The 13,183-nt window shown below is 51.4% G+C and overlaps 3 protein-coding genes across 3 annotated transcripts; 1 reads left to right on the forward strand and 2 right to left on the reverse strand.

Moving 5' to 3' along the window:
• Positions 1 to 2,824: 2,824 nt before the first annotated feature.
• Positions 2,825 to 3,269, forward strand: BDZ83DRAFT_553397 (quinon protein alcohol dehydrogenase-like superfamily; the record flags this gene model as incomplete). The annotated part of the gene is made up of 2 exons (XM_060503504.1): positions 2,825 to 2,942; positions 2,974 to 3,269. Coding segments are annotated over 2 exons (414 nt in total), but the record flags the coding sequence as incomplete, so codon positions are not given.
• Positions 3,270 to 4,908: 1,639 nt separating this feature from the next.
• On the reverse strand, positions 4,909 to 6,540 carry BDZ83DRAFT_744809 (uncharacterized protein; the record flags this gene model as incomplete). The annotated part of the gene is given in 4 exon segments (XM_060513168.1): positions 4,909 to 5,116; positions 5,135 to 5,809; positions 5,872 to 6,152; positions 6,215 to 6,540. 4 exon segments carry the CDS (start codon positions 6,332 to 6,334, stop codon positions 4,909 to 4,911), a joined length of 1,284 nt encoding a protein of 427 aa, XP_060359196.1. The 5' UTR covers positions 6,335 to 6,540.
• Positions 6,541 to 8,472: 1,932 nt separating this feature from the next.
• Positions 8,473 to 9,012, reverse strand: BDZ83DRAFT_723770 (uncharacterized protein; the record flags this gene model as incomplete). The annotated part of the gene is made up of 2 exons (XM_060512597.1): positions 8,473 to 8,725; positions 8,852 to 9,012. 2 exons carry the CDS (start codon positions 9,010 to 9,012, stop codon positions 8,473 to 8,475), a joined length of 414 nt encoding a protein of 137 aa, XP_060359197.1.
• Between the last annotated feature and the right edge of the window lie 4,171 nt (positions 9,013 to 13,183).

Below are 13,183 nucleotides of genomic sequence, written 5' to 3' on the forward strand. Positions count from 1 at the left end.
TAAGCATCCTAACCTCTGATATGGAGATAGAAGGTAACCGGCTTGAAGACTATATTGTAAAACGTCTAAAGAACGACATCTTGAAAAAGGACTATGGTCTGCCTAGTTCTAACTCCGATACGCTTTTCCGTAGCGATATTGTTTATGATGCAAATAAGAACATGGCTGATTATTGCGCTGATGACTTGGTGGGTTGCCCGGAACGAGACGCAGATTTGTTTCCCGTTGTCTATTACGGACTTGTAGCCTCTGTGGATCAGGTTATGAAAGATGTTTAGAAGCGGGATGTACTAGTAAAGGAAAAGAACCTACTATGCTTCGAGATGGAAGCTGCTGGTTTGATGAGTTATTTCCCCTGTTTAGTTATAAGAGGAATCTGTGATTACTCCGACTCTTGTAAAATCAAGTAATGGCAGGGCTATGCTGCCATGGCAGCCGCTTCTTTCGCTAATTCATTGGTCTGTTGGATTCCGCGTCAGAGCATTGAGCATGAGTAGTCTGCAGCAAAAGTATTGTCTTCTAGTGAGTAGTTCTCAGATAATCTCATCGCAAGTCATTACTTGTAATTTCCCAATTTCTGACCAACGCACACCAGTCAATTCACTTAAGGAAGATGTCAACGCCATCAAAAATACAATCGATCATGACACTCTGGACAAACTGCCAATGGCTCAGGGCGCTGAATTAGACAACTATCAAAACCAACATGAACTGAGATGCCATCCAAGCACCAGAGTTGATATTCTTCGCGACATTAGAGGCTGGGCTCTTCATGCTACTGGCCAGAGACTTCATCGGCTCAGTGGATTGGCTGGAACGGGAAAGTCGATCATAGCCCGGATAATTGCCCATGACCTTTGCGAGGCCAACATGCTTAGCGCCACGTTCTTTTTCAAAAGGGGAGAAGTTGATCGTAGCAGCGCGATGTTGCTTTTCGGTACGCTAGCCCGTCAGCTAGCGCAGCGCCAACCCGAATCAAGCCAATACATTACCTCTCCGATGCGTTTGCTTAGAGTCCCCCCTCCCCAGCGATCAAGGAGACGGATAGCATCTCTTCCAAGAGTATGGAGGAGCAATTCACTAAGCTTGTCTTCAACCTACTCAGACAGGCAGCGCCAAATTCAGGGGAGGCCAGAACTTTGATCTTGGTACTCGACGGATTGGATAAGTGTTCGAATGAGAAGGACGTTGAAGTTTTACTGCGTTTACTGATTAAGGCTGCATGTTTCGATGGCTGCGGCCTGAAGCTGCTTACTACAAGCAGGCCAGAGGTGGCAGTGCGCGATGCATGTGGTTCTCCCAACAATGATTTGTACCGGGAACTTCGACTACACGACACATCAAATGAGATTGTCTCCAAAGATATCTCCTTGTACCTTCAACATCAGTTGACAGAGGTCAGACACTGGTGGAACACGAGATGCATCAATAGTCAGAAACTACAACTAGATTAGCCTGGACAGAAGAAGATCAACGCCCTTGTCGACATCACAATACCATTGTTTCTGTTCGCAGCAATAGCATGCCGCCTCATCCGAGACGAACTGTTCGGCATTCCAGAGGAACAGCTCTTGAAGCTTGTCCAGACCGTGCGGAAAGGAGGCGTCAGCGACAAACTTCAAGAGACGTATCAGCCAGTACTGAAACAGTTCCGAGGCGAAAGAATTCCATCAGAACGAACTATCCTGCTTGAACGATTCAGACAGGTCATCGGCGCAATCATACTCCTAGAGCAGCCTCTGTCGATATCCACAATTGCTAGCTTGCTATGTCTTAAGCCCTCACAAATCAATGGTATCTTGTTGCCTCTTAGGTCAGTTCTTGATCTTCCAAGGGAGGAAGACGTAGAGGTGAAGCTTTTTCACTCGTCATTCCGTGACTTTTTGCTAAGTCTAGTTGCTGGGGACTTCTCCATTGACTTCAAGGAAACACATTGGAAAATGGCGCTTGCTTGCCTTGGTATCCTCTCGAGGTCTCTGCATTACTACCTCTGCAGTCTCAAACCGGCAATGAGATGCTTACCGTTCCTGGTTCCATCACCTAGGGCAAGCAGGCCAACCTCTGGAGGATGACGATCAAGTTCACAAATTCCTTCAAGATCGATTCCTTCATTGGATCGAGGCTCTCCGTGTTCTCAGAGAAGCCAATCGGGCTATCCAAATGATAGACACGCTGGTTCCCTTCGTTAAGGTGAGCTTCAAAATTTTCTGCGTCATGAGACCAATACAAGGCGAATGTATATGCGCAGCAACAAGTCACAAAGAATCAATAACTTTATCTTGTCCGCTTTGCTAACACATGTGGCAGCAACAAAAAGGCAGGCTTTACAATCTTTTGGAAGACTCAGAGATGTTGATTTCCAAATACATTTCCGTCATTCTCGAGTATCCTATGCAACTGTATTGGTCAGCGTTGGTCTTATCTCCCACGACGAGCTCTATCCGGCAAGCTTCCATGAGAAGTATCCCAAAGTGTTTCACTTTCCAACGACCGCAAAAGTCCGAATGGGCGCCTCTGGTCTGAGGTATAGGTCTTGAGGAAACGCATGAAGAATATTATTCCGTGACGGTTTCTCCTGATTCCAGACTTGTTGCGCTGAGTGAGCGCAACGGGAACATTATGGTTTGGTCGCTCGCCCTGGATGTCTTCATGACCAACATCCGCATGCCCTCCTCTCACTCTGTTGATCCATACGTCCCAGTCACCTTTTTCAAGGACTTGAAACGGATCGCATCAGCGTTACAAGGCTTTATTTACGTCTACGTCGCTGAGACGGGCGAGGAACTATGTTCATCCCCCCCCCCATCGGTGCGACGTAGTGTAAATTGACGTTTCCCACAATTCAGAGAAGATTGCGGCTTCATACAACAATCTTACCACTGCAATATGGACAGTAACTACGGGGCATAGTCTCCAGCTCCTATCTATGGACAGAGCTCTGAGTGGTGATAGTTCACACTTTGTATCACGAAGGGGGCTCATTTGTCAGTTTCTCTCCGAATCCTGAGATTGTAGCGACCTTATCTGTACGTGGAGGTGTCCATCTTTGGGAAGTGTCGACGGGTGTCTGCCTCCGCGCGTTTGACACAAATGGGCCAGTGGTTAGCCAGCTCGCCTTCGTATCAGACACAAACCTCTTGATCGTGAAGGAAGCTGATGGAGAAATTCGAACCTTGGACATCGACACCGGTCGTTGGACATCTCGAGCCTCAGGCGGAGAAGTCACACGTGGACCTGTGGCTTTTTCACACGACTCGAAGCTCATTGCGCACCAAATTCTCCCCGGTAGTGACGCTATCTCGAATTCGTCGTTCGATACTGGCGAACACTACCAATTCCTAGATCTGACTAGCATTCTCCTCTTCAAGCCATTCAGCGTTCTTTCCCTTCGTCCTGAGTATTGGGTAGCGGCATTCTCACCCGCTGGCAAATTCCTCATTGTTGCCCAGAGCAACAGAGTTGCTATCTGGTCTTTATTCATGATCCGAAAGCCCAGAACTCTGGGCAGTGGACTGAATCAACCAATGCAGCCAATGTCTGCGCAGATCAAAATCTGTTTTATAAATCGGATAGTTTCCGAAGAAAAGGCAAAAATTATTTCCATGGACGAAAGCGACGACTTCAACGAGGTTAGCATTTAGTCGTCTGATACCGGTGAGCTAGACCAGAAACTCAAAAACGATGGAGATATCAGATTCGAGGACTCAGGAGATGCCACCTTGTCGCCTGATTCGAAGCGCATATTTCTTCCACGCCAGCCGGCAATCTTTAATATCCAAGACAGTACAGTCATCCATGCTATGAAGCCTCCATATCCTCGCAACCCTAGTTATCTCGATCTTTTCAAGTCGAGAAAGAGCGAGGTTTTGTTTCCGGCAGATTCGGATTCCTTTGCAATTGGCTCTTTAGTTTCTTTCCAGTAGATGAAAGGCTGAAGTAACGAGTCTCTATATGTGCCGGGACGCTCATTGCAGTTACGCCTGATTGGTGATCGGCAGCCTTTACAGTCGAGATTCCACATATGTATGGATGTACCAAACGAGGATGGCGAGTCCAGGTCAGATGAAGCGTCCCATAGTATCAGGTACTTGAGCATTGATACAGGCAAACACATCGATATGCCCGAGGAAGCGGACAACTTCGACTTTCTCGCAATATCACCAGACTAGAAATGGGTAGCCTTGGTGCAAGGCCGTGGTCAAGAGATCACTCTGTGGCTAGCAAGCAAATACTCCCGCCAAGCCCTCTGCGAGCCCGGGTCCCGCATCACTGCAATCTCATTTTCTTCCAACTCGGAATCATTGGAATCAGCGGATAAGGCTCAGAAAATACGGATGTAGTCGATATTTTCGGGGCAATGCACAAACGTATTGGATGTGGGACGCAGTCTCTTCAGCCTGTCTTTCTCGCCCGACGATTTGAAATTGCATACTTCCTTTGAGGACATTGCCATAGAAAGGCCTATCCGCGCATCCCAAGCAGCCGATTCTACCATGGACGATGCCGAATCAGAAAACATATCTGTCATGCTTCGAAAGCCGCGTTGGCAGGGCTTTGGAATCGATGTAAGCGGGAAGTTGATCACTTGGAGCGGTGTTCACGTCATCCTTTGCCGGCGGATATCAACCCTTCCTCACACCTGAATTCCCCTCGCTGGATGACGATGATAAGCGATACCAAGTGGCTGCCAGCGATTTCGTTGTGGCTTGGGTTAGACCCTCTGGCGAGCTCTACACTATGGCATTTTTAAGAAATATCAAGCCCTTGGACTGAGTCTTCCGTCCAAATATTCTGTGTATGAATAGTTTAGTCTCATCTTAACGTCTCACTTTCCTCCAATTTCCATCCAGACTGTTTTGGGCATATGTACGCCTGAAGAGTCATATCTGCAAGATAAAAAGACAAGTCTCAGTACCCTGCTCTCCGGAATGCCTCATCCAGCTTCAACTCAAGAACCTGCCGCTGAGCCTGGATGCTCGTCGTGATCCGTGCGTTCTCCTCCTCACCAGCTCTCTTCTTCTCGGCGGCGTCCCCTTCATCGATGGTCTCCACCTCATCAGCCATCATATCATCAGCCTCCGAAGCCGATGTCAGAGCCATAGGAGCCATTCGCATACTTGCCATCCTCGTTGACGTGGCTGCACCCGGCAAAAATCCCGGGGCAACGTATTTCTTCGACTTTCCGGCCGAGGCGATCAATGTCGATAGGATCGCGGCGCTCATGTCCAGAACGTTGTCCGCCTTGAACGTGTCAGGGTCGTTGAGAAGTTGCAATCCAATTCCAAAGGCCACAGACAAGAGGGGTCCGGCCCCGGGAATGAACCCAAGACCGAGCTGGACCACGTGTGTGACCAGATCCAGGATAAAGGAAGAGTATTTGTACGGACGCCAGCCGACTTCAACACCGAACGTCGCGCTGATGACGCTGGCGAGATCGATCTCACGACGGAATCCCTCCTCAGCTCGATTATCGTTGGATCTCCAGTTCAAACCCGCCCATGCGACGAGGAACAGCGCGTCGGTCTTGGTCTTGGCGTTGTATACCCCGTACTCGGGATTGCGTACCTTGTGAGGGATGGACAGGTACGTCACCAGGTCTGGTACCTTGAAGAGCCACGACAGGCCCCGATCAAGACCGAGACCTGCCTCGCGAGTGCACTGGTGTGTTCGCGGCTCTCCTACGGTGTTGAAACAGTTGACCGTGTCGCGGGCCTTGAAGTCGATGACAACGTATGTGCAGTACTGCTTGTAGGCTTCGTCCGTTTGTTGGCAGACGGGGAAGTAGATTGCCCGGATCGGAATTGTAGCACTAAGAGGGCGGTCAGCTTTGGGATCATCTGGCGCATAGCCGGGTGATATGTCAATGCTTACTCAATCCATAGCCACTCTGTATCTTTGTTACGAATCTTCACGGGACGTAGGATGTACTTTCTTGGCCCGCCCTTGTCGCGGTCGCGCATTTCGTTCCAGTTCAGGCTGTTTGGGTAGCTGGTGATGGCGAGCATGCTCCCGGGGTCTGTCGTTTTGCTCTCGCCGACAAAGAACCTGTCCCATTGCACGAAGCGGGTGCCATACAGGTCCGGATACCCGCCCTGGATCTTCGACCGCGGGTGCGTCGGCGCGACGTCGCCGGCTCCGACCCAGCCGTTCCACTAAATGGAAATTCTGAGCTACTAGATACCAAAAGTTGGGGGATGAAAAGCCAGGGCCATACCTGGTATTCTATGAGGACGTGACTGTAGAACTGCTCCGCGTCGTCTGCAGACCAGCTGTTCCCGTACTTGAGGGACGACCGGACGAAGAAGCATTCGCCCTCGGGGAAGTAGGAGGCCATTGTGTTAGGTGGTTGAGTTGAGAATCGATAGTGGAGGGATTCAAAGATATTGACAGTGTAGGAGTATCAGCGGAACGAAGATTCTGGTCTTCGTGTAAGCAGCTTGAGTCAGAGACCAAGAGAAATGAAGTCGGAGGGCGAGAACCGAGAGCTTTTATGTCATTTTACGCCTTCAGCTTCGCTCTAGACTTTGGCAAAGTCTCAAGATACTCAGTCAACACTCAAGTGAGTAATACTTCGCCCTTTACATCCCCTTGCACAGCTTTCCGATGCACCTTGATTCCACAGTGATGCCATGACGGATGAATCGAGCAGACATCGATGAGCGATAGTAGAAATTCGGTGTAAATCTCGACCGCCCAAAGATCCGTCTCGTGAGACTTACAGTCGATGGACCAGCCCAAGCCTCGATGCGATGGGCAAGAAGAGTGACGATCACGGTGGGCCGCGTCGATCACAACGGGACGAGCCGCCCGAAAAGCGTCACAGCGAGGCGGGGTTCGCATAGGAACGGCTCCCATTAGGCGCGGCATGCATCTGTCGAGCTGTATGACAAGACGAACGACACGAGTATGCATCTCGGTTAGGTTGTTGTGTTGCTGGGAACCACGGCCCGGTACAGCTACCCCGAGTTCGTCCCCCTTCGTCGTAAAAGACGCAGATTTCCTTCGTCAGACCGGTCCGACGAGTGCCTGAAATGTCGTCGGCCATGTCCAAATACAGCGATACATATCATGCCTGGCTTCGGCCCATCATGCGGCCGCCACTTGAGAATACGAGAAGCCAAGATTCGCCCTGTGGTTTGCCCCTCCAAGGACGATGAAAGGTACCTGACGCCTCCATGGGGCAAGAGCAGGCGGGATTGGCGATGCAATACCTGTAGCGGAAGGAGAGATATCTTCCCTCTGACCTATGCCCAGAAGAAAAGCCTCTCATAGCAAGGATGGAAATTCTTCTTTGAAGCATGCGAAACGGCAGATGGTCCAGTGAGGTGGTCAAAGCCGGCTCGAATCACCGAATGCGAAGGGCTAGTAGCGTTGCGCCAGTCCAGCCAGCTTCATACTTCAACTGGTAATGAGACTCATCGGGAAGCTGTATCATCGAGAACGCACGGCAATGGAGTAATGCCTTATTTCGACACCTCATTCAGCCTGCGATGCATGCAAGTTTGGAAGGCCTGCGAACGGACCCCTCTCGGAAAGACCACGAGCGTGCCCCAACCTGAAAGTTCAGCGCGACTGACATCACACAGAGGCGGGCGGAGCCGACATCAGACGGCCAAGTTCAGTCGTGCATATGCCAAAGTTTGGCGACGAGACTTCGGATGGTTCGCAGATCACAAGCAACGACAAACCCCATCGGCCGACAAATGGGCAAAAGCTACAAACGTCGCATCGGTAGCTCCCGTGTAGCGAACCCTCCCCTCTGCCCGCAAATCACAAGCTTGGCGAATCCCGCACTGCTTGCTGAGACCGACGTCATGAAGCACAGAACTCTAGGGGAATTACGTGATTGATAGGTGCCCGCGATCATGAGCTTGCCTTTCAATTCGGGATGGCGAGAGAAGTTGGTTTAACATGTTTGTATTATGCTGGGCTAGCTAGCATTACCGATGCCTGGTGACCATCTCTCGAAAGACAAGAATCCTCCCACGGGCTGGTGGGCTCAAGCCTCACCAAGTCCAATATGCAAGTTACCTCCCCACAACCGACTGTATCCCCCATGATTTCCAGGCAGCAGAAGAGTTGAACCTTGACCATATTTGTGCCGAGGCTATGCCCACTGCTCCCCCGATCCTCTCAGTCGTATGTCGCGTTCCCCAAAAACCAGGCTGCGGTTCCGAGTGACGACAACCATCGGAAACCATGACTTCGTAACGTATCCGACCCTCTCAGCGAAGAAAATGAATACTTTCGAAGACGCAATGCCATGCTCGCAAAGATGATTGACGAAAATCGGGCTCGAGGGGGGTGGGCTTATGTACAATCCCCCCGCCTAACGAGCAGAATAAAGTTTCCAATCCGACATATCCCGAAACCCATAATGATTGTTGACGAATTCTTTCATTCGTGAAAAAGTGCAGCTAAAGTGCGGTATCTGAATCTCAAGAGGTCCCTATCACGGGACGACTTGAGTGACTACCGGCGCTCCGGCTCAAAAGGGTTCTCGGCTCGCTGGTGAGGCTGGCGCTCGGCTTCAAAGGGGTTGTCGTTACCAGGTTGGTTATTTTGGCCATGCGGCTGCCAGGCGCGCGGGGGCTTGCCCATGGTTGGGTGGTCGTAGACGTCGCCATCGATCTCGAGGTCGATTTCGTCCTCCTTGCGCTCCTGCTTTTGTCTTCTCATGTGCAACACAGTCAAGACACCAAGGGTACCGCAGATGAGCACAGCACTAAGAAATATGATGTTAGTCTTGGCTGAACGACGAATGCTGAGGTAGGCTCTGGAGTAGCTTGGCGACATGCGAACGCAAGCAGAACTCAATAAGCAGAGTGCAGAATAGCTCGGGTAGACCTACGCAGTAATGCCGATGGTGATACCGATAATCTTGGAGGACTGGAAGGGCTTTTCGCAGCGGGAGCTATTGTTGCCATCCGCGCAATCATCGCGCGCAGCGAGGTAGTGCACAGCGCGGGCGACGGGTGCCAGAAGGCTCGTAGCAGATAAAGAGGAACTCATGATGCGACAGAGGAGGGATCGGATTATTGTGGATATGATGTAACGATTCGATTGTGGATTGGGTTATCGTTTGTAATGACAATAGAATTCCCTCGAGTTCCGATAGTATCGTAGGTTTCGTCACGTCGCGTCGAGTAAGGTGGAATCCTCCCTTTCGTATTTAATTCCCTGGCTTGAGCCGTCTGCTTCTTGTCGCAACTATCGCCTTGGTCGACCTCGAATTCCTATCGTTCGGTTGCGGCAAGCGGGTTGCGGCTGGCTCGTCTGTAATGAGTGGATTCGCCCCTGTGTCGCTTGTGTGAAACCGGATTCGGAGCCCCTGCTATCGCATTCTCTGATTGCCAACGGTTTTTTTATGCAAGGAGTGACTGGAGTGAAGAAGGGCGAAAACAGTTTGCGAACAGAGACACAACGAAAAAGTGGCCGGTGCCAAGAGGAGATGCAGGAAGGAAGGAACAAAAGAGTGAATACCCGGAAGGTTTGTGTTTGTTGGCGAGGGAAAGCAAGAAGGGGGCAAGGAGGAAAAGAGCGCGCGAGATTGAGGCGGGCAGGGACGGGAAGCAACCTGGAAGGAATGGAAGGAACGGATGGAATTTGGGAAGGGACCCGACACCTTGAAAACACGGGGAAAGTGGAGGGAAAGCAGGCGAGGCAATCTGCCTACCTATTCAGGGGAGGGGGCGGTCGTCTCAGGGTCCAGGGGGATAGAGGAAGGCACCGCCGCACGTACGAAAGCACGCCCGACGCAGGTACGACAGGAGCAGGCGCAGGAACAGGAAGGAATCCGTGGGCAGACAGAAGGCACAGAGTGACAGACTGGCAGTAGAAGGAAAGAAGGCGCCCCTCCTTCCTCCCTCATTCGACAATAACGTGCCTGCCTCAAATGTCTCTATTTTCAATCATTCCTTCCATACCATCCCCCATCAGGAACGCAATCTCTCCTTCAGTCGATTTAGCGGCTGTGCATTTCTGCACATTCTGCATTCGCGAGGAAAGACACGAGTTCCAGTCTGGGGGGAGAATGTGGCTGTGTCTCACTCATCTTCGTTTTCAATGAGGCCGAGAGTGCCGGAATTGGCTGCCATGATTGGCTCTTGGGAAACCCTCCCCAAAATGGCCTCCCCTTACAACAGTCTTGAACAGGAAGTTTGGAACAAACACGAACCCGGGCCCCAATAAAAGGGTTGGCGGGATGTTCCTGCGATCCGAGTCAACCGAATACGGCCAATGAACGGTCAATACGGGCGAACATACTGCCGCAGTCAATTTCCTGGACTCTGGCCTTTGCCTCCTCTTGCCTCCCTACGAACTGCGCAAGCCAAACACAACGCTGATGGCATTGCCAAAGAAGAGTCCGAGAGGGGCAGTTGGAGACTTTCGTGGACCATCGTGGGCATCGCCAACTGACAGAGTGGGAGCCTCGTGATTAGAGTGGCTGCCAAAGAATTGGACTTGCGGGGAAATGCTTGTCTCGTGTTTCACATTCCAAACTCCCTGTTCGCTGTGTCCGGTGAGAAATTGGCATGTCATCCATCCCCTTCTCTCAAGGTCGGGTGACACTGTGGCAGATAAAATGGTTGCGCGCGCGACGGCCCTCGAGCCTGATGGGTTTGGCAGCGCGAACTCTGCGATGCTCCAGGGCGTTCGTCCCGCTATACTGCGTAGAAACGGCATCACATTGATGACTGAGCACCCGGGCAATCAACAACCCTCTATTAGAGTTCATGACGACAGCGACGTCAATTGACATTTTCTTTACACCAGACGACAATCACCAATTCCAGGTTTCTTGCCTGCGGTTTCTTGACACGGAACCACGGCACATTCTTAATCTCCCTTCCCCTCTGCCTCCCCCCCTCACCGAGGCAGCGGCAGCGACTCAGGGACTGACAAAAACATCATCTTGTGACATGCTTCAGACAACCCATCGCATGAATTGTAACGAGTTATCCCGGCGATAAGGCCGACGGGAAGAGCCAACCGCCGCGCCTTTCATTTCGCTAAATGGGCCTTATGGTGCTCGAGCTTCCCACTCACGACGAGCCAAGCACTGACCAGGAAAAAAAAGGCAAGACAAACCATTGGAAGTTTGTTAATAATAGAACTCTGAGACAGCGCCGCCGCCCCCTCACCCGAGTTTTCCCCCCGTGTCCTTTTTTCGGAATGCCCTCGCCTACTGCCGAGGTGCCGCTGGCGTTGGAAAATACTCCGACTCAATTTATCTGTGGAGCAACTCTGACGTTCTCGGGAGCTTTGCGAGATGCCGAAAGATTGCGATTACCAAGTCCGCAGAAACGGATACGAGCGATGATGGGCAGCTCGACGAGTAGCCATTTCACCTTTAACCTACTTGACGGATTTATCGCTCCGGGAGATGCGAAATTGGCCGATGCGACTGGAATTCATCTGCACGACAATGGATCATTGAACCGCATTCTTGGGACCATCTCATGTTGCACTGGAATGCAGTCCCTATTGCCGGTGGGCCCAGAACAATCGAACCGGCCGATTGAAAAAGCATCGTCGGCCCGAGGATGAATGGGTGGACGGATGCGAAGTTGTGGAGTTCGCCTCCGGCAAGACCCACGGGGCCGCTAGGGATAACCTTCGGTAGATGGATCCTCCGAGTGACGGAACATTCATCCGAAGAGGGTCTTTCCTGAATTTTCGGCTGCCGAGCCTGGCGCCGATGCTCAAGGTTTTGCCACCCGGGATCACCGTGTTCTGTGGGTCTCGGAGCCGATTCCCGGGGCAGAGCTCGAAAGATTCCGGAAGGCTCGTGGGACATGAGCGTCAGACACGACCAATCAAAGTCTTACTGACGCTATCAGAGTTCAAGGTCTTGGCTAATGTGACTTCCAGATCAATGAACAGAAATTTCTCTGCTCAAAACGCCCAGAAATGTCCAAGCTGAAGCATGGTTCCTGGTCTCACAAGATAGAAGGATTGATAATCAGATGAATCCGTAACGTGCCACTCGGACGAGAGTCAAGTAGATAGGGCTTCTACTGCGGAAAGATTGGGACGACAAGAACACTATTTCGTCTTCCTTGATCTTCTTTTGGTGGATTCGCTTTCCTCATTGGAAGTTGCGTCTCAACATGCAAGGGCACGAGATTCTCGTTCGCTATGGACTCAAAGACCAAGACTTTTGCCACTTTTGCGAAAAGCCATTTGCTGTCCAAGCAACGTATAACGAGCCCATCGTCAATTATTTGGTTTCAATTGACGAGAGCCAAAGCCAAGGAGGAGAGAACACTTGACTCGAGGAAGCCTTCGAGGAGTCAAGGCTGAAATTTCAGATTCCCATCTTGCCACTTCTCATCAGGAATACCTTGGCATAGAGTGAGAACGCTGGAATCTCCATCCATCTAGTACGACTGGGCAACCTCCGATGCCCATATTTCGCGGTTCGCCGTTCTCCATGGAGATGCAACTTTGCGATCCATCTAGCTCTCCGCCGGCTTAGCGAGCAACTATGTCCTATGTAGCTAGCGGCGGCAGCGGCTCTTCCCTCGTTTGCATCGCGGCTGAGCTATTCGTGAGGTAAGCAGATTGTGTCACAAAGAAAAGGGAAGGGGGAAAAAGTGTTCCACTGGCTCTTTTCCACCTTTGTCTGTGCAGTCCGACGCCATTATGTAAGAGGTTCTCAAAGGCCCATGGAGCCAAGGTGACTGACATGTAAAAAAACAATCTAGACTTTGGAAAAGCTTTTTTTCTGCTGGTAAGCGAAGGTGGGGTGGGATGGAGAAGAGCACGATGCGGAGCGGCGGCGGAGGAGGAAGAGGCTCTCAAGCTCTTTGGGGAAACATTGGGACGACGGTGAGGAGTGAGACTGGGGGCAGCCAAGGCGGGTCAGGCCCGGATTGTACTGGGTCTGGGGGTCCGACACTGAAGCTGAATGAAATCCCAATTGAAGACAGCCAAGAAACTGAGGCGTCAGCGCTAGGGATGACAACATTTTCGGCAAGAAAGAGGTTGTGCTGCGTTTCTCGTGAATGGCTTTGTCCAGGACATCTCCGAGGGAGAATGGTAGTCAGAGGGGTTGAAGTCCTGGCTAGGGTCGCCAGGGCACCGAGAGCTTCAGCCGCCGGGCGACGCCGCGGCGGGGTAGTAGGAGCTCAGAGCTGTGCTGGGAACTTTCAACTAGGACCTGGTCGATCCGGCGGGG

The sequence above is a fragment of the Colletotrichum acutatum genome, assembly GCF_030867785.1.
Source record: "Colletotrichum acutatum strain CBS 112980 chromosome Unknown BDZ83scaffold_155, whole genome shotgun sequence".
In the NCBI taxonomy this organism is placed as follows: Eukaryota; Fungi; Ascomycota; class Sordariomycetes; order Glomerellales; family Glomerellaceae; genus Colletotrichum; species Colletotrichum acutatum.